Source organism: Poecile atricapillus, chromosome 24, assembly GCF_030490865.1.
Source record: "Poecile atricapillus isolate bPoeAtr1 chromosome 24, bPoeAtr1.hap1, whole genome shotgun sequence".
In the NCBI taxonomy this organism is placed as follows: domain Eukaryota; kingdom Metazoa; phylum Chordata; class Aves; order Passeriformes; family Paridae; genus Poecile; species Poecile atricapillus.
The window spans coordinates 1,204,988-1,230,942 of NC_081272.1; the positions used below are offsets into that span (position 1 = coordinate 1,204,988).

At 52.3% G+C, this 25,955-nt stretch overlaps 1 protein-coding gene across 1 annotated transcript in view; it reads left to right on the forward strand.

The window, feature by feature from the left end:
- The window catches only part of HIVEP3 (HIVEP zinc finger 3), a 185,708-nt gene that overhangs the window by 127,041 nt on the left and 32,712 nt on the right, over positions 1–25,955 (forward strand). Inside the window, exons 6-7 of the mRNA XM_058856761.1 lie at positions 5,914–11,604; positions 15,752–15,897. Of these exons, the coding sequence (XP_058712744.1) occupies positions 6,490–11,604; positions 15,752–15,897 (5,261 nt within the window). The 5' untranslated portion in view covers positions 5,914–6,489. The remainder of the gene's footprint in view (positions 1–5,913; positions 11,605–15,751; positions 15,898–25,955) is intronic.

Sequence of the window (25,955 nt, forward strand, 5' to 3'; positions counted from 1 at the left end):
AAAAAAAAAAAAAATCCCAAGCAAAAATACTTTTGCACCATCCTAATTGAGGGAATTTAAAATATATTTGTATTTTTACAGTATCTTCTATCCTTTAGAGCACCCAGGAACTTGGTTAGCACAAAGCTGGAATTCCAAAGCTGGAATTCTCTTCATGGAGAGAGCCTTGTGAGGTCCTGCAGGGCAGCAGGGAAAGGAAAAAAAATCCTGCCCAGCAGGGTGGGAATTGCAGGCTGGGGTTGATTTTGTGGCATCTTTAGTGGTCTGTCCACAGATTTCCATCCCAAATTTCCACCCCCCTCCCAGCCTGGGAGCCCTGGTGTGGCTGCTCCTGGTGGGTAGGGCTGGATTCCCCTCCAGACTTCCAAGGGAAATCTCAATATTCCAGATGCTGATGTGGCTGGGGAGATCACGGGATCTGGAATCACAGAATCGTGGAATGGTTTGGGTGGGAAGGAATTCCTGCAGCATTTCTGCCCCTGCCTTCTGCATCCAAATCAAACTGGCAGCTTTTTGTGGCACCAGCTGGAAGGATCCCTTCAGTGGGGCTGTACAATAATCTCAGAGTCGGTTTTAATTCCATTCTGTTTAAGTCTTATTGCACTTTGCTTAATTGCTTCTGCTTTGTCCTTAACGAGACAAAGAGCAGTTTGTGTGAGAGTAAAATTGTCAAGTAGCAGAGCTGGAATTTGCATGTTAAAAGGTTCCTTTTCATTGTTTTCGTCGCCTCCCAATCCCTCATTTGGTTTTGTTCAGTCCTACAAAGCCCTGCAGGTGACATCACCGGCCTGGCTGTGTCCTGCCAGCGCATCCTTAGGGAAAACTCCTCTGGATCATGGCCCAAGAAGGTTCTGAGTGGGCAGGACCAGCCCTGCTCACTGGATCGAGGCAGAGCCTTCCTGCCCCAGCCCTCCTGCAGCCTTGCAGTGCCGGGCACTTCGCAATCTGCCAAAAATGTATTTGTAAAATACACCAAAATTCCTCATTTTTCCCATTAGGGATTGGATCCAGCTCCCACAGCAACCAACAGTCAGGAAAGCAGGAGCTGAGCCAAACAATGAGCCAGCAACCCATGGAACTTCAAGGGATTGGTGTGGGAATTCATGGATTGGTGGATCCATGGATTATTGTGTGTGAATCCATGGATTAATGTGAATGAATCCATGGATTAATGTGTGTGGATCCATGGATTAATGTGAGTGAATCCATGGATCGGTGAGTGAATCCATGGATTAATGTGAGTGAATCCATGGATTAATGTGTGTGGATCCATGGATTAATGTGTGGGAATCCATGGATTAATGTATGGGAATCCATGGATTAATGTGTGTGAATCCATGGATTAATGTGAATGAATCCATGGATTAATGTGTGGGAATCAGTGGATCAGTGAGTGAATCCATGGATTGTTGTGCATGAATCCTTGGATTGGTGTGCGTGAATCCATGGATTGGTGAGTGTGAATTCATGGACTGGTGGGTGAATCCATGGATTAATGTGTGTGGATCCATGGATTGGTGAGTGAATCCATGGATTAATGTGTTTGGATCCATGGATTAATGTGTGTGGATCCATGGATTAATGTGTGTGGATCCATAGATCGATGAGTGAATCCATGGATTAATGTGTGTGGATCCATGGATTAATGTGTGTGGATCCATGGATTAATTTGAGTGAATCCATGGATCGATGAGTGAATCCATGGATTAATGTGTGTGGATCCATGGATTAATGTGTGTGGATCCATGGATTAATGTGTGGGAATCCATGGATTAATGTGAATGAATCCATGGATTAATGTGAGTGAATCCATGGATTGGGGAGTGAATCCATGGATTAATGTGTGGGAATCCATGGATCGGTGAGTGAATCCTTGGATTGGTGTGTGTGAATCCATGGATTGGTGAATGAATCCATGGATTAGTGTGTGTGAATCCCTTGATTGGTGAGTGAATCCATGGATTAATGTGTGTGGATCCATGGATTAATGTGAGTGAATCCATGGATCGGTGAGTGAATCCATGGATTAATGTGAGTGGATCCATGGATTAATGTGTGTGAATCCATGGATTAATGTGAGTGGATCCATGGATTAATGTGTGTGGATCCATGGATTAATGTGAATGAATCCATGGATTAATGTGAGTGGATCCATGGATTGGTGCTGCTCCTCAGTCTGCACAGGCCTTGCTGTTTTTTTTTCTTTCCCCCCCTCCTAGTTTTGATGGTGATATTTCTGGGAATATTTAGCTCTCAAATATGCAGATTTTGCAATAATTTCTCTGTTGTGACTCAAATGCTTTTCTGGAAAACCTCTTTGAAGTGATGAAATTCCCTAGATTAACCCTTTGCTTTCAATTAATGCAGAGTTGGGTTCGTTCATGTTTTCCTCAGGGACCTTCTCTGCCTGGAAAGGTGGGAGGGAAAACTGCTGTGGGACAAAAATGAAAGTGAATAAGCCCAGCCTTTTAATCCTGGATTTTTTTAATGAGCAGAGAAAGTCTCCTGGCTGTTTCCCCATCTGTTTCCAGTTAGGAGGATCCCTGTTTATCCCTGTGGGTCTCTCCCTTCCCGGAGGATCCCGGGCCCCCAGAGCTGCTGAGTCAGAGCACAGCTGGGGAACAGGGAAGTGTCCCCAGCTGGAAATGGGGACTCGCTCAGGCCAAGGAGAGATGAACTCACCCAGTTTCGCGCAGGAAATGTGTAACCAGAGTGGGAATTGAACACAAATCTCTCCAGTTTGGCCCCAGGTTTTCTTCTCCTCTCGGTGACCCATGGCAGCTCTGCAGATGTTGCTCAAGTCTGAGGATCCAAACACATAAATTCCAGAATTCTGGAATGGTTTTGGTGGGAAGGGAACTTGAATCCCATCCCATCCCAGCCATGGCAGGGACACCTTCCACTGTCCCCAGGATCACCTCCCACTGTCCCAGGGTCACCTCCCACTGTCCCAAGGTCACCTCCCACTGTCCCAGGGTCACCTCCCACTGTCCCCAGGGTCACCCCCACTGTCCCAGGCTGCTCCAGCCCCAATGTCCAGCCTGGCCTTGGGCACTGCCAGGGATCCAGGGACAGCCACAGCTGCTCTGGCAATTCCAGCCCAGCCCCTCCCCACCCTCCCAGGGAACAATTCCTGCCCAAGATCCCACCCAAATCTCCCCTTTGCCAATCTCAAGCCATTCCCTGTGTCCTGTCCCTCCAGGCCTTGTCCCCAGTCCCTCTCCAGCTCTCCTGGAGCCCCTGCAGGCCCTGGAGGGGGATCTAGAATCTTCCCAGAACCTTTTATTCAGGCTGAAGACCCCCAGCTCTCCCAGCCTTCCTCACAGGAGAGGTGTTGGGATGTGCTGAGAGGTTTGTGGAAGGTGAGCGTGGAGCTCACCCATGATTTCCTTGAAACTAAAGCTGGTGTAAATGCAGAACTCCATACTGAATATGAGCTTTAGAGGAAGGGCTGGGTGAGGAAGAGGAATAACCCCCATTCCCTGGGTGCTGTCCCTGTCCCAGAGCTGAGATCAGAGCTGTTCCTCGGGAGCAGCCGCAGATCCCGATGAATCTCCCCTTTTCTTCCTCCTTCCCTCTGGCTCCTTGGTGCAGAAACCCTCCCAGGCTTCATTTCTTTCCTCCCATTTTTTGTTGCACTGTTAAATTTTCCTTGGAGAAGTCTGAGTCTGGATGAACTGCATCCAGCCAGGAGAGTTATCCTTTGCCACTGGCATTTCAGGAGCCTCATTCCCGGGAATAAAGATGTGCAGAGTAGCCTGAGCTGGCCCAGCAGGGCCCTGCTCGCTGCTGTAGGCAGCCAGGTGTGTTTGTTTGTTGGCCTCTTCTCGAATTGTTCACTTTTGTGCAGAATTCCTAAAACACCAAAACCATCTGGGGCCCATGTGTTGATCAGAGGAGAATGAGGATGGTCTGAGCATTTGGGGTGATACTGAATTAACTCAAGGATTTTCTTTGCAAGCCTAATTTTTAAGCACTTAGGAATTGATATGTGGCCTATAGGAGAAAATTCAGTTTTATAATGTTGTTCAGGTTGAGTTGGGAGTTCTTAAATGGGAATATCTGAGCTTGTGGCAGCTCACTCTGCTCTTGGTGAAAAAAATCCCTGCTTAAATCCACTTCTACCCAGTTAATGTTCTCTGTCCCTGCTTAAATCCAATTCTCCCAAGTTAAAAATCCCTGTGTGTCACGAGTGGGGCAAACCCCAGCACTCTGTGCAGAAATCGAGGTGATAAATCAGCTCCACGAGTTTCTTTGATCTTGAATAAATGCTGGGCTCAAAGTCTAGCCCAGACCACAGCCAGGGTTAGTCAGCATCGAGGGCTCTCTGAAAAGGGGTTTCAAAATGTAATTAAATCCTTCTCACAGCAGTGATCCTGACCTCCTCAGCAAGTCAGGGCAAGAGCAGGTGCTCTGCAGGTCCTGGGAAGTTTGAAGCTGGTGCTGGAAGGGAGCAGGACCTGGATTTGAGGAAAAGGAAGGTGAAGTTCAAGGCTAGGACTGATTTAATGTCATTTCCCTGAGGTGTGGTGTCACAGCGGGGAGGAAGAAAAGCCATTTGTCGAGTCAGGGGAATGTCCCTGAGCTGAGCCCCTCGTGGGGGATCCATTGTCCCCACTGGGCCCCTGCCTCTCCCCGTGAGAGAGCTGTGTCCAAGGATTTGCACCCTAAATTTGGCCATCTGAGGGGGCAGTTTTCAGAGAGCTTGTCACGTCTGGCTGGTCCCAATGTGTCCCAGGGCGACCCAGTATCATTCAACTCTGCTAAATTTAGCTGAATCCCCTTAAACTCCATGTCCCTTTTTGTCACTGAGCCCACAGGGTTGTAGAAGTGAGGAATCCCTGGAGGACTTTGTGGTTTCTCCTGCTGGCTCTTCACCCTTCAGGAGGAAGCTGGAGCCATCACTGAGCTCAAATCTCAGTCCCCTGCTCCTCCCTGCTCTGCTGGACTTGCACTTCAGCCCCATCCCCGGGGAACGCAGGACTTGGAGCAATTTCCTCCAATTAATCCTGTCCTAGCAAGGTGCTGCACCTCCGGGCAGGCAGTACCTGCAGAAAGGACAAGAATTAATTAGTCATTATAAATCACACCTATCAATCCGCTTCATTTAAAAAGCACCACCCTTCTTTTCCTTCGGAGCATCCCACCCATCCTCCTCTCCATCTCTTGGAGACACAGGCTGATTCCAGCGCTGTCAGGGTGCAATTCCAGCGCTGTTCCCTCCCGGAGTGTCCCATCACGAGCTGTGTTTGCTGGCTGGGGTGGTTATTGGGGTTTCAGAGGTCCCACACACGCTCATTTCAGGGGGGTTTCCCTTTAGAAGCAGCGCACGCGCCTGCCACAGAAATTGGATTTGCACCTTTGTTTGGTGACAAAAGGGAGGAAATTAAAGAGGCAACACTTCAATGAAAGCTCCTCTTTACCTGCCTTTGGATTAGCACAGCTCAAGAGCAGCTTTTATCCGGAGAAGATGCCTTGTTATTTGTCAGGGATGTAAGAGGCATGAGGCAGAGCCTTGGAGTCAGTCACTTCAGAAGGGAAACACAATTATAAAAACTTTAAACCCCTAAATGTTTGCAGGAGATTAGGAGGAACTGGAGTTTGAAAGAGTTTTAATTCATTTTTCCAAACTTTCTCTGCTTCAAGTTCCTGTCTTTGGTTGCTGCCTCAGAGCCAGGTTTTGTGAGCACTAAACCGAGTCCCTGAGGTTTGCCTGAGCACAATTTATGTTTAGGTTGCCATTAAAAGTAATGTCTTTTGAATGGCAGACATTCAGTGCGTTGTTCTGAATTATTTGTGTGCAAAATATTTACAGTTGAACCCCCCCCCCCCAGAAGGAGCAGCGGTTAATTACTTACACACAAAAGCTAAAGTCATTTTTCTTGTCTGTTTTTCTTTTGGATGTAATTACAGAAATGTGGGAAATACTTTTCCAAGGCTTTTGAACTCCAAAGTGGAACAGAAGGAAGACACCAGGGGGACATCCACCGTTCAGTGTTATTTTCCTTGCACAGGAGAGAGAGAGAGAAAGGAAAAAAGAAGAAAAAAAAAAAGGATCTTTCCGAGATGAGCACCAAAGTCTCAAGTTTTCAAAGGTTTGCATAACAAACAAGAGACACATTGTGGGTTGCATCTTGACTTTGAAGGCTTGCCACTGTCAACTGAAATAAAATGGCAAGGTTTAAAGCCTTAACCAAGTTCACAAGGAAAATATTTGGACTGAAAGTTTTGGAAAGTTTTCTCTCTTTGAAGTAGTTTGTCATGTGTTACCAATGTGAACTTTATTGACCTTGAAACGTTTTTTTTTTTGAATCAAATAGCAACTAGTGACACTTTAGTAAAATCTTAAATCAACAACCATCTCCTGGCGGCTCCAGCTTCGTAGCAAATGCAGGCAAAACAGGGAATCTACAGAGGAGACCTTTATTATTCATAAATGAAGCCTGCCAAAACCTTCCCGAAATAGCATTCAAAGACCCTTTTAAGGTCATGGATCCTGAACAAAGCCAGAAGAGCACAAAAAAGGCTGAGGAAAGTCCAAGAAAGAGGCTTCCCAAAGGAGAGGCTTTCCAAGGCAGTATTTCATCCCCAACTACGTACCAGGGCAGCTCTGCTCCTTCCCAAGGAACCCCTCTCCGAGATATCATCTCGCAGCAGCACTTTCCCGGCTCCTTGTCCGTTCCTCGGGAAGAGCCTCAGGAGAAGCCCGGCCACCAGAAACAACCCAAGCCCTCCTCCTTCGACCACCCTGCCCACGTCCCGCAGCTTCAGCAGCACGCACTGGCACCAGCATTCATGTCCCCGGGGAAGCCGGAGCACGTCCTGGAAGGTCCCACATGGCAGCTAGTTGATCCAGTCAGGCCAGGGCCCTCCGGCTCCTTCCCGTCCCCCGGGCTGCACGCCCACCACGGCCAGCTCCTCCCGTCCCACTCGCCCATCATTCCCGCAGAGGACATGCCGGCCGTGCAGAAGGTCTTCATCCCCCGCCCCGCCCAGGTGTCCCTGAAGCAAGCTGAGGAGGTGCACAAGAAGGAGAAGAAGCCTCAGAAGCCGGGCAAGTACATCTGCCAGTACTGCAGCAGGCCCTGCGCGAAGCCCAGCGTGCTCCAGAAACACATCAGGTCCCACACGGGGGAGAGGCCCTACCCTTGCATTCCATGCGGCTTCTCCTTCAAGACGAAGAGCAATTTGTACAAACACAGGAAGTCTCACGCTCACCGGATAAAAGCTGGGCTGGCCTCAGGGATCGGAGCAGAGATGTATCCGTCGAGCCTGGAGATGGAGCGGATCGGCGGGGAGGACTTTGAGGAGCCGACGGAAGGGGAAAGCACGGACTCGGAGGAGGAGACGGCAGCGATGTCGGGCCACGCCGTGGAGCTGTCGCCCAGGCAGAAGCACACCCTGCTCTCCAGCAGCCTGCTGAGCGCGGGGAGCCAAGGCTCCAGCCACGACCGCTGCTCATTGTCCCATTCCAGCATGTCCCAGTCCCTCGAGGACAGCTCCCAGTTCGTGGAGCCGTCGTCGGAGCACGCCCTGAGCCATAAGTCCGAGGACACCCACACCATCAAGCAGAAGCTGGCGCTGCGCCTGAGCGAGCGCAAGAAGGTGATCGACGAGCAGGCCTTCCTGAGCCCCGGCAGCAAAGGCAGCACGGAGTCCGGGTACTTCTCCAGATCCGAGAGCGCCGAGCAGCAGATCAGCCCTCCCAACACCAACGCCAAATCTTACGCCGAGATCATCTTCGGGAAGTGTGGGAGGATCGGGCAAAGGACGGCGGCGCTGGCTGCAAACACAACCCCGGGGTTCCCACACCTGTCCGGTGATGAGAAGCCCAGCATGGTCCCGCTGTCTGTGCCTAGAACGCAGGTGATCGAACACATCACTAAGCTAATCACCATTAACGAAGCCGTTGTGGACACCAGCGAAATCGACAGCGTGAAGCCCAGAAGAAGCTCTCTATCAAGGCGTAGCAGCATCGAATCCCCGAAGTCTGGTGCGTACAGAGAACCGTTTCAGTTCGATATCAAGTCTGGTTCCAGCAGCCAGCTGGATGCAGCGAAAGTGTTGGCGTCCCACGGTGAAAAAATGAAGCCCGAACAATCATTGTTGTCACTTCAGCAATCCCACAGTGCCACAGAGACAGTGCCTCTCCTAAGAAGCCACTCAATGCCTTCTGCTGCATGCACTATAAGCTCCCCACACACCTTTAGAGGTAGCTACTCATTCGATGATCACATCATGGAGCCGGAAGTCTTAAGCCGCAGCCAAGCGTTTTCCTCCCACCCTCGAATGCTAAAGCGCCAACCAGCTATCGAGCTACCCCTGGGAGTGGAATATGTCTCGGAGGAGGTCGGCTCTGCCAGCAAAGAAACTGTTCCCAAACCTCCCGAGGAGCCTGAAACCAAGGAAAGCGATCTAACCAAAAAGTTCCGCAAGGGCCCGAAGGCGAAAGGGTTCATGTACGAGTGTAACGTGTGCGGCGCTCGCTACAAGAAAAGGGACAACTACGAGGCCCACAAGAAGTACTACTGCTCAGAACTGCAGCTCTCCAAGCCCCGCTCTGCCACATCCCACACCTCGGCGGAGCCGGAGAAGAGCGCGGCGGATCCCGACGTGTGGCCCCAGATGATGCACTACAAGCTGGGCAGCACCTTGGAGCTCACCCCGCTGCGGAAGAGGAGGAAGGAGAAGAGCCTCGGGGATGATGAGGAACCTCCAGCTTTCGAAGTGTCTGACACCCCCTCCTCCAGCACCGGCCCGGGCGCTCAGTTTGCAAACCCGGCCTCGTCTGACGTGGCTCTAAACCTGACCCGTGAATCCATGAAGTCACCAGCAGACTCGGGAAAATCCGCACCTTCTGAGGCCAGCGCCAGCTTCCATTCCAGGAACACCAAACCGGCTTCGAGCGCGGAGGGCAAGGAGAGGAGGACAACCTCCAAGGAGATCTCTGTCATCCAGCACACGAGCTCCTTTGAGAAGTCGGACTCCATCGAGCAGCCCAGCAGCTTGGAAGAGGACAAGCCCTTGTCCCAGTTCCCGTCTCAGTCCACGCCCCAGCACAGCCGCCCCCCTCACTCCCTGCAGCCCAGGCTGGTCCGCCAGCCCAACATCCAGGTCCCCGAGATCCTGGTCACAGAAGAGCCGGACAGACCAGAAACAGAGCCAGAACCTCCTCCGAAGGAGCCAGAGAAAACCGAGGAATTCCAGTGGCCGCAGAGGAGCCAGACTCTTTCCCAGCTCCCCGCGGAAAAGCTCCCACCCAAGAAGAAGCGGCTTCGGCTGGCAGAAATGGCCCAGTCCTCTGGGGAGTCCAGCTTTGAGTCCGTCTCCCTCACCCGGAGCCCCAGTCAGGAGAGCAGCCTGTCCCACGGCTCCAGCCACTCCATCTCCTTTGACCGGGATGACCACACCAAGCCAGAGTCAAGTAGCCAGCCCTCCGAATCCCAACCAAAACCTCCTGGAGTCGGCTCCCATATGCTGATGGTCCCCAGCCACCATCACCATTCCAGGGAAATGCGGAGATCTGCTTCCGAGCAGACGCCCAACGTGTCCCACCCTTCCCAGATGTCAGAGACTCGCAGCAAATCCTTCGACTACGGGAGCTTGTCGTCCACTCCTGCCTCCACCCCCGGCCCCTCCACCTCCTCGGCCCCCCAGGAGAGGAGGAAATGCTTCCTGGTGCGGCAGGCGTCCCTCACCAGGCACCCCGAGCACGAGCCGGACCCGGCCCCGCCGGGCTGGCCGGACACGGAGGATCCAGCTCCTTCTTCAAGTAAACCTCCAGCCACGAGTTTGCCCCATCAGCCGACCTCGTCCTCCCCTTTGCCCTCTCACGGCACCTACCCGAGCGACAAGAGCCAGCCAAAGGACAGCCCCGAGCCATCCTACAGCCCGCCATACACAGAGGCTCTGCAGGTGTTCCACCACCCCGTGCCACAGCTGGCGCTGCACGAGAAGCACTTCATGGCCCCCCAGGTTTCCATATTCCCCTACCAGCACCTCCTGCCGCAGCCAGGGCAGTCTGCAGAGCTCTTCGCCGCGCACACCATGTCTGACATCCTCTCTGCCCAGTTCTCCATGCCTCAGATCCCTCCCTCCATATTCCAGACCCCGCCGCTGCCCCTCCCACAAACGCTCATCCACCCGGGCCCGCTCCACCTCGCTCCTCCCTTGATGTCTCACCCCGCCGAGGTGTCCTTCAGGCACCCTTCATTCCTGCCCGTGCACTACCCCGGCTCCTCCCCGATCCCCTCAGCCTTTTTCCTGCCTCTCCAGTCTCAGTTTGCCCTCCACTTGCCAGGTGATGCCGGTGGACATTTGCCACAGATCAAATCCGGTTTGTTCTCGGCAGCAGGGAGCTCCAGCCTGTCCCCGTGCACGGATTACGACTCGGACAGCAGGTTGCACCCTCTGACCTGCGCGGCGAGTCCCGCGCTGTCTGTCACCGTCACCCAGCTCGTTGTCCCCACCCGGACGGAGCCCATGGTGTCGCTGGTGGTCCCGGTTCGCATCCAGACCAACATGCCCTCCTACGGCAGCGCCATGTACACCACGCTCTCCCAGATCCTGGTCACGCAGTCCCAGTGCAGCTCCTCCACCATCGTCCTCCCCAAATTCGATGACCACCAGCCCAAGGGCGCCCTGGTGTGCAGCGCTGATGTCCACGGGCTGGGTTTTGACCTGGCCCAGATGATCACAGAGGAGCAGAGAAGTCTTTTCCAGAGCCCGTACCTGCGAGTGCCCCTGCCCTTACCGGAAAGAAAGGGCTACATGCCCCTCACCTGCCCCTCAGACAGCGTCCTCGGCCTGGAGGGGGGCCCCTCCACAGTTGGGGGGAGCAAAAGGATGCTGTCCCCAGCTGGCAGTTTGGAGCTGACCATGGAGACCCAGCAGCAGAAGAGAGTGAAGGAGGAGGAAGTGTCTGAAGCAGAAGAGAAGCTGGAAGTGGTGAAGCCACCCGGTGCAATAGAGGAAGGGAAAAAGCAGGATAAATCTCACTTCCTTGCAGAAAGCCAAGACAGGGTCGAGGCTGAGACACCACCCGGCGTGTCCGTGGAGCAGTCGGAGCCAAAGGAAACCCCGAGCAGTTCCCAGCAGGCAGCGTCCCGGTCGGGTTCCCCGAGCTTTGAGGCACTGCAGGAGTACGAGCAGCCAGCTGGCAAACAGTTCCTCAGCCAGGAGCCTCTGCAGCCCGTGAAGAAGGAAGACTCCAAAGAACCGGTGGAGCAGCCTCCACCAACCCCTGCCAGCGCTGCCCCCGTGCCCGAGGGCGCCGCCGGCGCGGGGAAGGCCCGGGAAGGCCCAGACACCAAGAAGGTCCTGCAGTTCCCCAGTCTCCACACAACCACTAATGTCAGTTGGTGCTATTTAAACTACATCAAGCCAAATCACACCCAGCAAGCCGACGGCCGCTCCTCGGTGTACGCCAGCTGGTGCATCAGCCTCTACAACCCCAACCTGCCCGGGGTGTCCACCAAGGCAGCCCTGGCCCTGCTGAGGTCCAAGCAGAAGGTGAGCAAGGAGACCTACACCATGGCCACCGCTCCGCGGCCTGAGGCAGGCAGGCTGGTCCCGGCCAGCTCCAGGAAGCCCAAAATGACCGAGGTAATGCAATCCTATCTCTTTCTCCTGATCCATTTGGATGCGTGGGTGGAGGGGGCTGAGTGCCGGGGCGTGGCTGTGCTGAGGTTGGTTGGGGTTTACTCGTCCCGCTGGCGCTTTGGGAGGCGCCTGTTCTCGGTGAAGCTCTTAGAGTGAAGAACCCAAACCCCGCTGAAACCCCAAGCCAGGAGGCAGGAGAGCCTGCTCCGAGGCCAGGTTTCTGTTCCCAAGTTCCTACTTGCTTTCTAACCCAAGAAGTAGGAATCACCACCCCACGAACCACAACTGCTCCAGCACAAAGGATTATACTTCATTTGCATTTGTCTTGATATTTCAAACAGCTTTACAATTTTTAATTTTTTTTTAATTTTTTTTTTTTTTTTTTGGTTTAAATGCTGTTATAATTCCCTACATTTTGCATGTTAGAAATGAAAAAAAAAAAAAAAAAAAGGATTACCTTGGGGAAATGGGATTCTGTCTGGTTGTGCATCTGCTCATCTCACATTAATGAACATAGAGAGGCATGCTTAAAAGTATTTAAAAAATATTAAAAGGAGATTTGCAAGTGTATTTAGGCCCCTGAAGAAGCACAAAGGCTGTCAGTGGCATTTATAAAAGTGCCTCAGTGGGTTTTGTTAAACACCCCTGTGGTTTGGTCCGTTTGGTCCAGAGCTGTCCACCTGCTCTTCCAGGTATTTAAGGATATTTTATGCCTGGTTTTAGAGTTAAGACTTCACTGGCTTCCCAGGGTCAGAGCTCCCCCAAGGCATTGCCCACACAGGCACAGAAGTCTTTAAGACCCTCCTGTGAGCTGCCTAATTTTATGTATCTCATTTTAAAGCCAGACTTTACCCTTCCTGCTTAATGCTGAACCAAACAGATCCCTTTAATCCAGATCGTGTTCATGTAGATTAGCAAACAGAATCACTCTAAAGATTTTGCAATTTGATATTCATCTCAAGTCAATTTATATTGATGGATTATTCATTTTATTTCTGTGTCATGAAATGAACTCTGAATATTAAATTTATCATAATCGCTGCTGCAGCTGCTGCTTATAAATATGTCTTAAAATACGCAGTAGAGTCGCTTTGATTCAATAAATCTTTATTTCTATTCAGCATTTCCATCCCTCTCCTGCAGAAATCCAAGAGGCAGATTTCTAGGGACACAGGGGCAGATAATTACCTGAGCAGCGCAATAACCACGCTGAGATTTATGCACTATTTTTCCAAGGGGTTTTATCGGAGCGGTGCCGTGGCATCCTCGATTTGAATCCCTAAAGGAAGTGCCTGTGCTGCTCTGAGCTCTGCTCTTTGCCATGGTGCTAAAACCCACACCCAGGGGGTGTCCAAGAGGTACCAGACCCTCCCACCCTGAAGGCACAGGTTAAACATCAATGGTTCAGCCCTCACTCATCCAAATCCACATTTCACTGCATGCATTTCCCCCCAAAGCCCTCAGCAAACCCCTCCAGGCAGTGGTGCAGGTTCAGGTTCCCATGGCACAACTTGCAAAAGGAAGAGTCTGCCCTGCCCAGCTCACCTGGGTGGATCCTAAACCCAGCCCTCCTCCCCCGAGAGAGCCGCAGTGGAGATAAACTGAATTCTTGCCGAGCACAGAACCCATTTTCCCATTTCAGTGGGAGTGAAATCCCATTTCAGTGGGAGTGCAGGGTTTAAAACACGCACGGCCGGGGAAGCAGCGGCTGCCAGGACGTGCGGTAGCATCGCTCCAGGGTTGGGGATCCAACCCTCAGCTAACTCCGCTCTGGCTCCTTCCCTCCAACACCCCCTCCTTTATGTAACTGCAGGTTGTCAGTGGAGCTCCCAGGAGATGTGAAGAAGCTCTGGTGTTTTGTACAGTTGTGCATGCAGCAAGCAGTAGTTCTGTACGTGCTGTCTCCGTCCTTGGCTTGGGGTTTAAATTTCCAGTGGGATTTGCTGAGCAGATAATTCTGGAATTCTGGAGTGGCTGCGGGCTCCAGCGTGCATGTAGGGATGGCTGGTGACTGTACTGGGGCTTGCACACTCTGTAAATTCAAAGATTGTAAAAGGGGATAGTAGTGACTGTATGATTTTGGCTCTCTGGTGCCTTTCATCTGTCAATGTTTTTGTGCTTTCGAAAGTTGCAATAAATAAACCTCGTGCTGCATCCAGCAAGTCAATTGTTTTGTATTCCTCAGCAAACCTGGGAAGCTTGTCCCTAGCAGTGTTCTTAGCCTGTAGCTCCTATCAGGAGGTGAAGTCACAACCCTGAAAGTTTAATTTTTGAGGGTTCTGAGCATCTCCTGCCGCTGATTTCCTCCCTGTCATCTCCATGCCCAGAGCCTCCAGCTCAAGACCATTCCTGCTGTTAAATGGCTCAGATTATTCCTGGCACTGTTCTACCCCTGAGCCTTTTGTCATGAGATTCCTGGAACTTTTAGGGACACAGGGACCACTCCCAGGAGGCTCCTAGGATGGGTGTGTGGATGGTGTGGATGTGGGGCTGATCCAACCCCGAGGACAGAGAGCAGCCCTGGGTGCACTGAGTGCTCTGAGCTGAGCTCCTGGAATTCCTGGGAAAATTTGAAATGCTTGACCCCGGTTTTGCCAAGCGACTTTTGAGTCCATCCCTCCTCCTGCTGAGCATCCTGTGGCAGCTGGGGGAGCTGGGTTATTTCCCACTGGATCCTCTTGGAGCTGCTCACTCTGTGGCTTCCCCCAAAACCAGGGGAGACAAAGAGGCTCCACTGGGGTGATTCATCCCCCTCCAGACCAGGCTGAGGTGGGGCAGGTGAATCACCTGGGGAGCCGCCACTCCTGCCAGCCAGAGCCAAGGGTGACCAGCTGGGCTTCTGGGGCTGCCTTCAGGCCAAAAGCCCTGGAGAAAATGCTCTCAGGTGCCTGCAGCCTGTTTCCATCAGTTACAGAAAATGTGAGGATGTGGATTTGGTTGAATGTCAGAGTTACTGTGGGAGAAGTTACCTGGGGGAAGGAATCTGCTTTCTTTTCTCTGGAGACTCCTGGGTTTGTCCTGGTAGGATTTAGGGGGAAACATCCCACCATTTCACTCCAGGTTGAAGAGCTCTCCTGCATTTGTCTTGGTAGGATTTAGGGGGGTAACATCCTAACATTTCACTCCAGGTGTGGAGAGCTCTCCCTGGGTTTGTCTCAGGATTTAGGACATCCCAACATTTCATTCCAGGTGTGGAGAGCTCTCCCTGGGTTTGTCCCAGGATTTAGGACATCCCAACATTTCACTCCAGGTTTGGAGAGCTCTCCCTGGGTTTGTCTCAGGGTTTAGGACATCCCAACATTTCACTCCAGGTGCGGGGAGCTCTCCCTGGGTTTGTCCCAGGATTTAGGACATCCCAACATTTCACTCCAGGTGCGGGGAGCTCTCCCTCATCCCACCCAGACCCACAGAGGCAGCTTTGATGTTTAGGTCCATGCTCTAATAAACAACATTCATCATGTAGGTGAGGTGTCAGGGCATGACTTAAACCTGGGGCCAGACAGGGTTTAGACACAAAACCCCCTCAACGAGTGGCAATTTAACAGTGAAAAAACAGATTTGACCCTGGGAACATGTGGGGAGGTTGAGGATTCTTTTCTCCCGTGGGTTTTGTGGCTTTCTCTGCGCTGCGCCCTTGGCAGCGGGGTTGCAGTGAAAGGAAATCACCCGGGAGCGCTGCCTGGCGAGAGATTTATGTCAGGCTGAAATCCAAATCTGTGTGAATGTGGGGGAAACCCGGAGGTTCAGTGTAGGAACTGTGCAGATGCCTCCTCTCCAGACCTTTCAGACGTGTATTTCAGAGAGAGGAATACCCAGGGACAGGTTTGGGAACAGAGACCCCACACGCTCAGAGTCTCCCCAGCCACCACGCTTCTCTTCATCCTTCACTTCTCCAGCTGGCAGGAGCTGGATAACCTGGAGGGAAGCAATTAAAAAACCTGTCAGGGGTCACAGGAAATACAACACAACCCTCAGGGCCCCAAATGCAGAAGTGAGGCCCCGTTTGTTAGGAGGGTGCCCCAATTCCAGCCCGTGGTGTGGGGAGCAGCGCTGGGGACGCTGCGGGCTCTGCTGGGGCTGCTTGCTCTGTGTCTGCCTGCCAGTGATTCTGTCTGTAATCATGGATTGTTTTGCTCTTTTGGGGAGATAGGTTCATTTGCCTTCGCTCCTTTCTAATGAAGGTCGAAAAGGTATAACTAGAGCTGAGAAGGAAGAGGAGAAAAGGGGAAAATCAGAAGAAGAGGCTCTTGTGACCAAGCGAGGGGAGCCGGTGAGGATCAAGATCTTTGAAGGAGGGTGAGTGTCTCGTTTTATTTCTCTTCCTGTGTCTCACACTTGTGTAGAGTTGTGACAATGATGGCAGGGTGACGCTGGAGGTGAGCAGATGGAGCTGATTCCAGCTTATTCTCCACAGCCACTGTAAAAACTTGGCCCTCCAGATCTGGAGCGCATTAATTTCCTATTTTTGAGCTGTCTTTAAGTCAGCAGTCACCTGGATCTCTTTTCTGAGTGGGTGGTTGAGTGAAGAGCACAAACCCATCTGGCAGCTGTCTCTGAAGTGACAGAGGTGCGCTCTGTATCTCCTGAATCTTCCCAGAGCCTTCTCCCGAAAATGATGTTCCCAGTCTGAGGAGGATCTGGGCAGGTCTCTCCTGATGCCCGGGGTTTGGGTGGGGAACAAAAGAAGAGTTTTGTTCATGTGATTTCCATCCCACCCAACCGAAATAGCTCCAAACAGAATGGATGCAAGGCCTTTATTTGATGTGTATCTTAAACCTCGGCTCCAGGTAATTCAGAGGGCACCTCAGGAATTCAGAACTGGTCTAATGCTGCCGTATATTTTTTAAAAAATTTTAAAAGATAGCTCACAAGCAATGTGTCTGTGGGTTGCAGTTAAAGATCATCCTTCCTGGGTGTTGCAGAGGGGGCCAAATCAGTGCCAGCAATTTCCAGCAGGATTTATCAGCTCTGCCCTTGCTGTTGGGTGGTCTTGGTGTCTGTGTGTTAGCAAAAGGCTTTCATTAGGCTGTGCTTGTGGTTTTTCTGCTGTTACCAGATGAAATTTGCTTTTATTTTAAAATACCTCGTTAGCAGATGGTCCAGCTAGCAAAGCAAGAGGGAAAACAGAGCTTTGGGACAGGAAAGCTGCTGGTTGTTCAGGAGAAGGCAGCTCTGCCCCGGGTGTGAGCTCTGTGCGCCCAGCTCGGGTTTGGGCAGGGAGTGGGGGATGCAAAGAGCCAATCCTGCCATGGCTGTGGCCAGAATGAGAGCTTTGATGGGCTCAGGAAATCTCTGCCACCCTCCTGCAGCAGGTGGGACCCGTGGGACCCACTGGGATGGGTTTTATTCCCTTCAATCTGCTCTGTGCCCTCCTGAACCGGTGCTGAGCTCAGTTTTAAATTTCCCGTAGCTCTGACTGTGTCCCTCTGGCTGCCACTCTGTGCCAATGAGTGACACATCAGGAGGTCACAACCGTGAATTCCATGCCTGAATCCTGTGTTCAGTTCCCAAATTCATGGCTCTGCCCAGGGCCAGCAGGACCCGTTGTGCTCCCAAGCTGCTCCGTGTGCTCCGTGCCTCATTCCCACAAGGTTTCTGATGTCGGGGTGGTCAGGGCCAGCAGCCAGGACCTTTTCCTGCTGCCCTTTCCCAGGTGTCTGCCAGGACCTTTTCCTGCTGCTCTTTCCCAGGTGTCTGCCAGGACCTTTTCCTGCTGCTCTTTCCCAGGTGTCTGCCAGGACCTTTTCCTGCTGCCCTTTCCCAGGTGTCTGCCAGGACCTTTTCCTGCTGCTCTTTCCCAGGTGTCTGCCAGGACCTTTTCCTGCTGCCCTTTCCCAGGTGTCTGCCAGGACCTTTTCCTGCAGATTTCACCACAGGGTGCCTGGTGCCTTCTTCAGGCTCCCAAATGGATCAGATTCCCTTTCCCGGCCATCTCTCGAGAATGTTTTACACAAAGTGCAGCCGTTTTCAAGACATTATCCCATTCTCTTCTTTTACTTTTCCTCCCTATAAAAATGCCTTCCTTGACTAATTTTCCCCCTTCTTTATTGGTTTCACACTGAATGCTGCTGGCCAGGCCCATCCTTCCAGGGGGATGCAGTTGGATTCAAAGCTTTTGGATCCATCCCATGCTTTGCTGTCTCGACCAAGGAGTGAGATTATACAGAAATTCACAAAAGCTGCACTTGCTGCCACTCTTTTAGCTCCTTCTTCCCCTCATTTTTTTATCTCTTTGGAGCTCTTGCCTTTCTCTCTGACATCTTCAACACTTTTCATTCTGTAGAGTCTTCTGGCTTCCCCAGTCCCATCACTTTCCCCCTCTGCCTCTCCTCAGAGCACTTCCAGGACCATCTCTGAGGTTTCTCCAGCTGGAATCTTATCCCTCAGCTTTCAGGGAAGACCAGGAAAGCCAAATCTCCTCTTTCCACCATTCCCACTTGTCAGGAAGGAGCTGATGAACCCACCCAGAGCGCTGGGGGCAGCTTGGCTTCCCTCGTCTCCCTTGGAGGTGTCTCCTCCACAGACCTGGGAGTGGATGGCTCCTTCTGTTTTCCCCCTGGGAAGGGGTTTGGACCCAGCATTTGCAGGTTCCTTGAGCCTGGAGGTTTGTGCCTGGTTTGGGGTCAGGGCTCAGTAGCACTGGGGCTCACTCTTGGCGTGAAGGGTTTGTGCTGCCAGCTCAGGATGTGGCCCTGGGGCTGCCAGGAGGACCTGGCTGTGGAGGTTCCCAGCTCCTGGTGGGTTCCCAGCCTTTCCAGCACCGGCCTCCCGATGGGAAGAGGCTCTGCAGAGCCTTTGCAGGGTCTCTGGTTCCCTGGAAGCCTCAGGAGGGACGTGCACGGTCTGACCTGAACCTCTCCGTAATTAAACTGGGAGTGGGATCCGCGGAGTTTTCCACTGAAAGAACAAATTCCTCTTGGAGAGCAAGCCTTGAGGTCACTCCACGTGTAACCTCAGCCATGACTTCTCATTTGAAATCTTGGAGTTCTGTCAGGCTGGATCAATCCCCTCTCCACTCAGATGGCCCCAGCCCTGGGCCCTTGGAGTCATTTAACACCCCAAGGACGGGCTGGAGGCTGCGCAGGCTCCTCGGGCTTCCTCTGGGACAGCCAGAAACAGCCAGGTCAATGCCTGAGCTCCTCAAGGAGCCAATCAAGATATCCATCCTGAGGGATGCTGCGGTGGTCTGGAGCGGGGAAAATGATCTCTGAAGGTCAGGCTGGCCCCCAGTGCCGCGGGAGAAGCGCTCTGGTTCCTCGGTGTCACCTTCAGCACCCCCCTGGGGTGCCCATTCTGCAATCTGACATCATGAAACCAGAGATTGGTATCGACCTGCTGGCAGAGCGGGGTCGGTGCTGCTCTCAGGGGCTGCTCAGGGACCTGCTCCCTGCTTGCTGCCATTGCCACCATGGAAGCTGAGAGCTCAGTCCATGTCCTTCTGCCTCACAGCCCAGCCCCCTGTGCTGACACGGGGACAATTAATTGGTTTATTTAATTAGTTAATTACAACCGGTGGGAAGAACAATACCAAGATATATAAAGCTAAAAACCTTAACTGACATCCCCAAACCAGTGCTGTGTATGGTGAAAACTACATTTTCTCTTTGGAAAACTGTTCCTTTTTTCCTGCTTTAGGGGGAAAAAACCCCGCTTACGGTTGTGATGTTGTGATTGGAGACAGGAATATCTGAGTATCCCGGCATTCCCACCTTAAAAAACACCTCCCTCCTCACCATCCCATGGAAAAAATCCACACATCCACAAGAAGGGCTTTTCACTTCCAGAGGGATGCTCAGAGTGGGGGTGTGCCCCAGACCCTGCTCTGCACTTTGGAGGAATCCAAACCCTTCCCTCTCTGTCTTCCCCAAAATGTGACAGAGCTGGAAGTGCCCCAGGCATGGGATCTCCTGAACTGGGATCTCCTGAACTGGGTTGGAAGGGAACTTAAATCCCATCCAGTGCCACCTCAGCCATGGCAGGGTCACCTCCCACTGTCCCAGGGTCACGTCCACTGTCCCCAGGGTCACCTCCCACTGTCCCCAGGGACACCCCCACTGTCCCCAGGGTCACCCCCACTGTCCCCAGGGTCACCCCCACTGTCCCCAGGGTCACCCCCACTGTCCCAGGCTGCTCCAGCCCCAATGTCCAGCCTGGCCTTGGGCACTGCCAGGGATCCAGGGACAGCCACAGCTGCTCTGGCAATTCCAGCCCAGCCCCTCCCCACCCTCCCAGGGAACAATTCCTGCCCAAGATCCCACCCAAATCTCCCCTTTGCCAATCTCAAGCCATTCCCTGGGTCCTGTCCCTCCAGGCCTTGTCCCCAGTCCCTCTCCAGCTCTCCTGGAGCCCCTGCAGGCCCTGGAGGGGGCTCTGAGCTCTCTCTGGAGCTTCTCCTCTCCAGCTGAGCACCCCCAGCTCTCTCAGCCTGGATATTTTACTCCATTCCTAGATATAAGTAAACAATTCCTGTAATTGACATTTCTGAGTGTGAGGGGTTTTCCTGAGCCCGTTTGCTTCGCACGGCTGGGAGAAATCGGTGCTCAGACTCTTCCATGAGGGCTGGTGGTGCCAGACTGACCACTCAGCATCTCCTGGGGCTTTGGTTGCTGGATTTCCCCTGTCCTGATTCCTCCTGGGATTCTCCAAATCACGGGATCGTGGAGTGGTTTGGGTTGGAAGGGACCTCAAAGCCCCTCTCATTCCAACCCCCACACGGGCAGGGCTGCCCCATGAAATCCCATCCCGGGCATTCCAAGCTCTCCCTGGAGCACCAATTTAAACCCTCAAGCATCAGGCTGTGCCCTGGAGTTTATGCTGCCGCTGTAAAGGATATTTTAATTAAAAAGTGGGGTTTTACATGTGGAATTTTGGGTGGTTTTCCAGCCAGGATTTCACCAGCAGTGCAGAGGGGGGTGTTTCATGTCCCTCTGAGCCCCCCAGGGACATCTCAGCAGCTCCAAAACTCCAAACTCATGGTGGGACGCTGGGGAGAAGGAAGAGCAAACCCTGGATTGAGCAGAGCTCATCCGAGCTGCTGGCAGCTCTCCAGAAATCATCTCCAGGCCTCATCTCCCTCCCAGAATTTGGTTTTCTGAGGGGTTTTTTTTTTGGTTTTCATGGGGTTTGGGCGTAGCCTGAAGGGCTGTGAGGCTCCCACTCACCAGGATCCATCCCAGGTGCCAAGGAAAGGCTCTGGAGCTGGGCCAGGCCAGGCTCAGGCTGGATTTAGGGAAAGGTTCTTCCCCCAGAGGTGCTGGCACTGCCCAGGCTCCCCAGGGAATGGGCACGGCCCCGAGGCTGCCAGAGCTCCAGGGATGCCCAGGCTGGGGGTGTTGGGGGGTCTGGGGTTGGATCCCTGATCCTGTGGGTCCTTCCAGCTCAGGATATTCCATGATTCTCATAAAATAACCTGAGCATTGTAAATCCAAGCTCCTTCTCTTTTTAAATAGCGCAAGAAAACCACTTTTCCTGCTTAAAAAAACTGATCCAAAAAGAGACAAAACACAGAGTGGCAATTTAAGGAAGGAAAGACTTTTACATTTTCCCGATGCTGACAAGATGAAAGGGGGAATTGTTTAAGAGGCAGCTCAGCTGCTTGAAAGATGCATTCCTTAATAAGAGGAGAGAAAAACAGCAAGGAGAGAAAAATATTTGCAAAATGAAAGGAATCTGTGCTTTTTACTTTGGAAAGCATTATGTTATTACATTAAAATATCCTTAAAAGCCAATATGACAAAAAGCTTCAATTCCATAAGAAGCAAATGCTTTTTTTCCTCCCCATAAACCGTCTTTCATGAAAATTTTGATTTTTCTCGTTAATTTTGGGTTTAGTTAAAAAAGAAAATGTTTTCCCCGGGTAACTCAGGGAACAGTCAAAATGAAAAATCAATTTTTTTCCACCAGTTTGTCCAGGAAATCTTTTCTTGGATAGGGAGCAGCAAGGTAACGGGCAGGAAAATGCACTTGGAAGAGGAGGAAAGGCAGAAATTTAAGTGAGAGCAGGAGCAGTAAAGGTGTGGCTGGCTGGGCTCTGAGCTTGGACACCTCAGCTGTGTTCTCATGGCATCCCAGCCTGCTTTAAAGGGGATTTAAATCCCAGCAGCCCCATCCAGCCCGGGCTGAGGTTTGTGTGGAAGAGTTGGCAGAGGGAAGGTGTGGGGTGGCTGTAGCACCTTCACTGCCCAGAGCTGCCCGCCAGGAGCTCCTGGAGGAGAAATTTTCTGTATTTTTTCTGTGTTATTCACTTTAAACGGGGTTAATTTCCAGTGGAGCCGCAGCTGGAGCTGCAGGCACGGCCCCAGATGTTACAAACAGGGTCACAACTGGTTTGGGTTGGGAGGAGCCGTGGAGATCAGCTCATCCCGATGCCTTGGCGTGGGCAGGGAATGCTGCCAGAGCCCCGGGCTCGGAGCTTTGTGCTCTCCTGGATTTTGGGACAATAACCTGGGAGCTGGAGCCTTTGGGAATGGACCTGGAGGGTCTGTGCAGAGCAGCTCAGCATCAGCCCCGTCCAGCCTTCTTCCTTTGGTGCTCCTTAGAGACAGGGGCGTAAAAACCTCCACAGAACCCCACTAAATCCTGCACATCTGAGTCCTGAAGCATGGCCCCTTCCCAGCTCCATCCCAGGATTTTCCAGGCTGTTCCTGCTCTGGGTGCAGCGGGGCCTGGGGAGTGCAGGATGTCCCCCCGTGCCTTTCCTGTGGCTGCAGCTGTGTTTGTGCCGAGCAGTTCCTGGACAAGCTGTTCCCTGGCCTCCCCAGCAGCTCCCGGAGCGCTGGAGCTGGGATGGGGGCTGCTGGGCTCCTGACTCACCAGGACTCTTGGATAAACCCTTCTGCTCTCAGCCCTCCCATTTCCTGGGGAGTGAGGGGACACACAAACTCCTCACGGCTCTGTCATGCCTTTAAAATGTCTGAATATTCCTTGCTGGGAATTGTTGATATTTCCTGGACACCTCACTCGAACTGCGTTCATTGTGCAGTTCATTCCTGTTTTCCCAGGAAATCCAACAAACTCAGAAGGATTTAGCTGAGGTTGCTGTCTGGTTTCCTTCATTATTTTTCCCCAGTTATTCCTGCTGGTGCAGCCAAGCCCCTTTCCCTGACCCTCGTGGGTGCTAATTTCCCACAGCCAATTATTAAAAAATGTTGTCTCCAGCTTCCTGCCTGACCTCGTGTGGGATGCTCGAGTTTCTGCACGGATTTCCTTCCCTCTAAGAACCCTGTGAGCATCTGAGCCCATGGGATTCCCCCGTGGTCCCTGGAGGAGGAAGAGGAGGAGGAGGAGGAGGAGGAGGATGCTCTTCCTGAGCTCAGCATTCCCAGGGGTTTTCCCAGCATCTCACTCCACTCACCACGGGTTTTATCTTCTCTCTGTCAAGAATTCCCATTTGTTTCCAGCTCAAATCAAGACTTAATAAATGGGATCAAGCAGGAAAATGCCTTTGCTGCCCCTCATGGGTACCTGTGTCACCTCTGGGGAGAGAAGGGTGCTCCAGTGCCAGACTGAGCACCAAAGGAATTTAAAATCTTCTCATTATCGCATCTTTTCCAAGCAATTTCTTTGCTTGTAACACCCTGTGGATCCAAGGATCAGGCCAGATGGGTAAAGAGGAGCAGCTTCAGCTCGGATATTGGGTGCCTGGGGAGGACAAAGCAGGGTTTCCCTTTCTCCTGCAGAGCAAAGATGAATTTGGGAGCTCAGAGGGAGAGAGGGAGCACTGCCTTGCTTGGGAAATCTCCTTGCCAGAGGCTCTCAGTCATTCCTTGGCAAAAATGGGGCAAAATCGAGGATGGCAGGAGTGGTGTTGCATTCCTGTCTCTCCTTGGGGCTGGATAGACCATCCCAGGTCTGGAGCTTCTTCTCTTTCCTGGACTTTCGGGTGATTTCATCTCATTTTGGGGTGGGGATTTGCTATGAAACCCTGAGTGCACAACTCAGGGTCATTCCCTGCAGTGAGACCGAGGTTTTTGGGGTCTGGGAGGGGGACAAGGGGAACTTGGGGGAGAGCCTGAGGATGGAACCTCTGTGCTGACATGATTTTGATACCATTTTCAAATTATCAATGTCAGGAAAATTAATCCACAGGCACCAGAGGTTTATGTGCAGAAAGGAGACAGAGGAGTCCTTTTCCAAATGGATTTGGTTTCAATATAACTGAATTCATAAACCAAAATGAACAAAGAACATTCAGACTAGAAAGTGCCCGTGGGTGTTCCAGGTCTCCAGGGCTGTGGGCAGAGCAGAGCAGGGGGAAAACAAATGTGATGTCTGAGAGCAGCTGAAGGAACAGACGATCAGATCACACAGGTGAGGGGATTCCGGTGGAAAGGAGGAGGATTGGATCACGGGGATGGAGAGGGGCAGAAATGGTCAGAAGGGAGGAGCTGCAATTATCCAGCAGGAGAGGGAAGGGCTGGAAGCTCCGAGCTCTCACAGCAAAGAGGGATGGAGAGAAGAATGGCTCAAGTTGCTGCCAGCAGAGAAGGGAAGAGAGGATCAGAGCTGATCTTGGGATAGGGAAACGCCAAATTCCCGGGAATGGCTGGATGCAGGTACCAGCTTAAAGCACTCCTGGTGCTTGCACTTCCAAGGGGCTACCTGCCCTCACTTCCCGAGGAATAAACATTTCCTGCAGTTTAAGGCGCTTTCCTTTGTCAGGATTTGACAGGATTTAGGGTTTTGAAATTTAATTTGAGGATTAAAACGCAGAAGAATTTGTGTGAAGCCCTGCAGCGAATCCCTGATCACCTGGGCTGTCCTTCCTCATCCCGGCTTCCCAGGCATGACACAATGCCTGACTCGGAGCCACTGGGTGACAGGGGCCAAAAGTCTGCAATAATGAGCTGTGCCTGTGAGCAGAGCATTCATGGGCTGCTGGCAGAGCTCCAGGCTCTGGGGTTTGCACTTCATCCACATGCTGACATAATCTCTGCCATTAATTCCGTGGAAAATCGGAGCAGGCCAAGGTTTTTTATCAGATTGACTCGGGATTAGGCAGTTCTTAACATCTGCACAGCCAGGCAGCCTCTCCTGTGCAGGGCTGGGATTTATGGGAGCCTTTCATGGATTCCAGGCCCTGTGCAATCAATTAGGAACCAAACAGAGCCAGTGCCTGCTGCTCCATCGTGCTCCACTGGGAGCAGGGCAGGAAGGTGACTCTGAGAATTCTCACCTGGCTTCTGGGACTTCTGTGGCTTTTCTAATGATGAAAACATGATTTTGGGGAGACAGCTCTCTGTGCAAGGCTGGTGGTGTGATTCCTGTTTGGTGTCTTTCTGGCTTTGTGCGATTTTTTTCGTTTAATGTTCCCAAATGTGGTTGGTTTCCAGTTCTCCTTGGTGTGAACTACCACAGAGTGCTGGGGATGGGAGATGGATGTGGGATTCTTGGGAATGATGGAAATGTTGAAGGTCTGTGAAGAAAGTGTGGCTAAATTGTGGTTTTTAAAAATGACATGAATTTGGGCAAGTATTTCCTGCAAAATCCATCCCCTGACCAGGGATCTGCCTGGAGAGGGACTCCTGGGGGTGGGAATAAAACCATCCCCCATCCCAGATCTCATTACAGATTCTCTTCTGGAGAAGTTTTCCTCCTCTGCAGACTTTGGCAGGGAGCACACGCCTCACCCTGGTGTGGGGACAGTGACAGAATCCAGCAGCAGGACTGGGAGCACTGGGAGATTTTCCAGTGGCCCCCAGTGTGGAGCTGGAAGGGGAGCAGCTCTGTGGAGCTCCGGAGGTTGGGGATTTCATCCTTGGATTCCATCCTTGGGCTGGGAGAGAGGATGAGGAGGTCACTGCTCCTCCTGGGATGCTGCCGGCGCTCAGAGGCTCTGGGATGTGCCAGGAACACACGGAGTGAACGCCAAGAGGGACAGAGAGAGCTGGCCAGAGGCTGCTGCCGCTCAGAAATCCAGGGAATAGCTGGAGGCAAGGAACTGCAGATATTTAGTTATTTATTTTTAATATCCTAAGCCACTTTTCGCGGTTTAATTTATTTCTCAATTTTTTACGGTGAAGCTTCTCTACCTGCTTTTTAGTTCCAGCCCTTTTCTCGAGGAGGAGCTCCCCAGGGATGAGTTGCAGGCGGATTCCTCCCAAACCTGGCGCCAGCCTCCGTCCCAGATTTCAGGATCCGCCAGCCCAGCTCGGTTTCTGCGGGCTGGAGCAGCGGGGAAAGCTGGGATCTCTCACTCCAGGAATTCAAAGGCATCTCCCAGCCCTGCAGGAGCTCAGGGAGCCCCACAGAACCAGGGGGTGCAGGATCCCTCTTTAGACCCCTGTGTTTGTGTGGAAAACCGGAATTCAGCCCAGCTGCAACTGCAGGTTCCTTCAGAGCCTCAAACAAAAAGA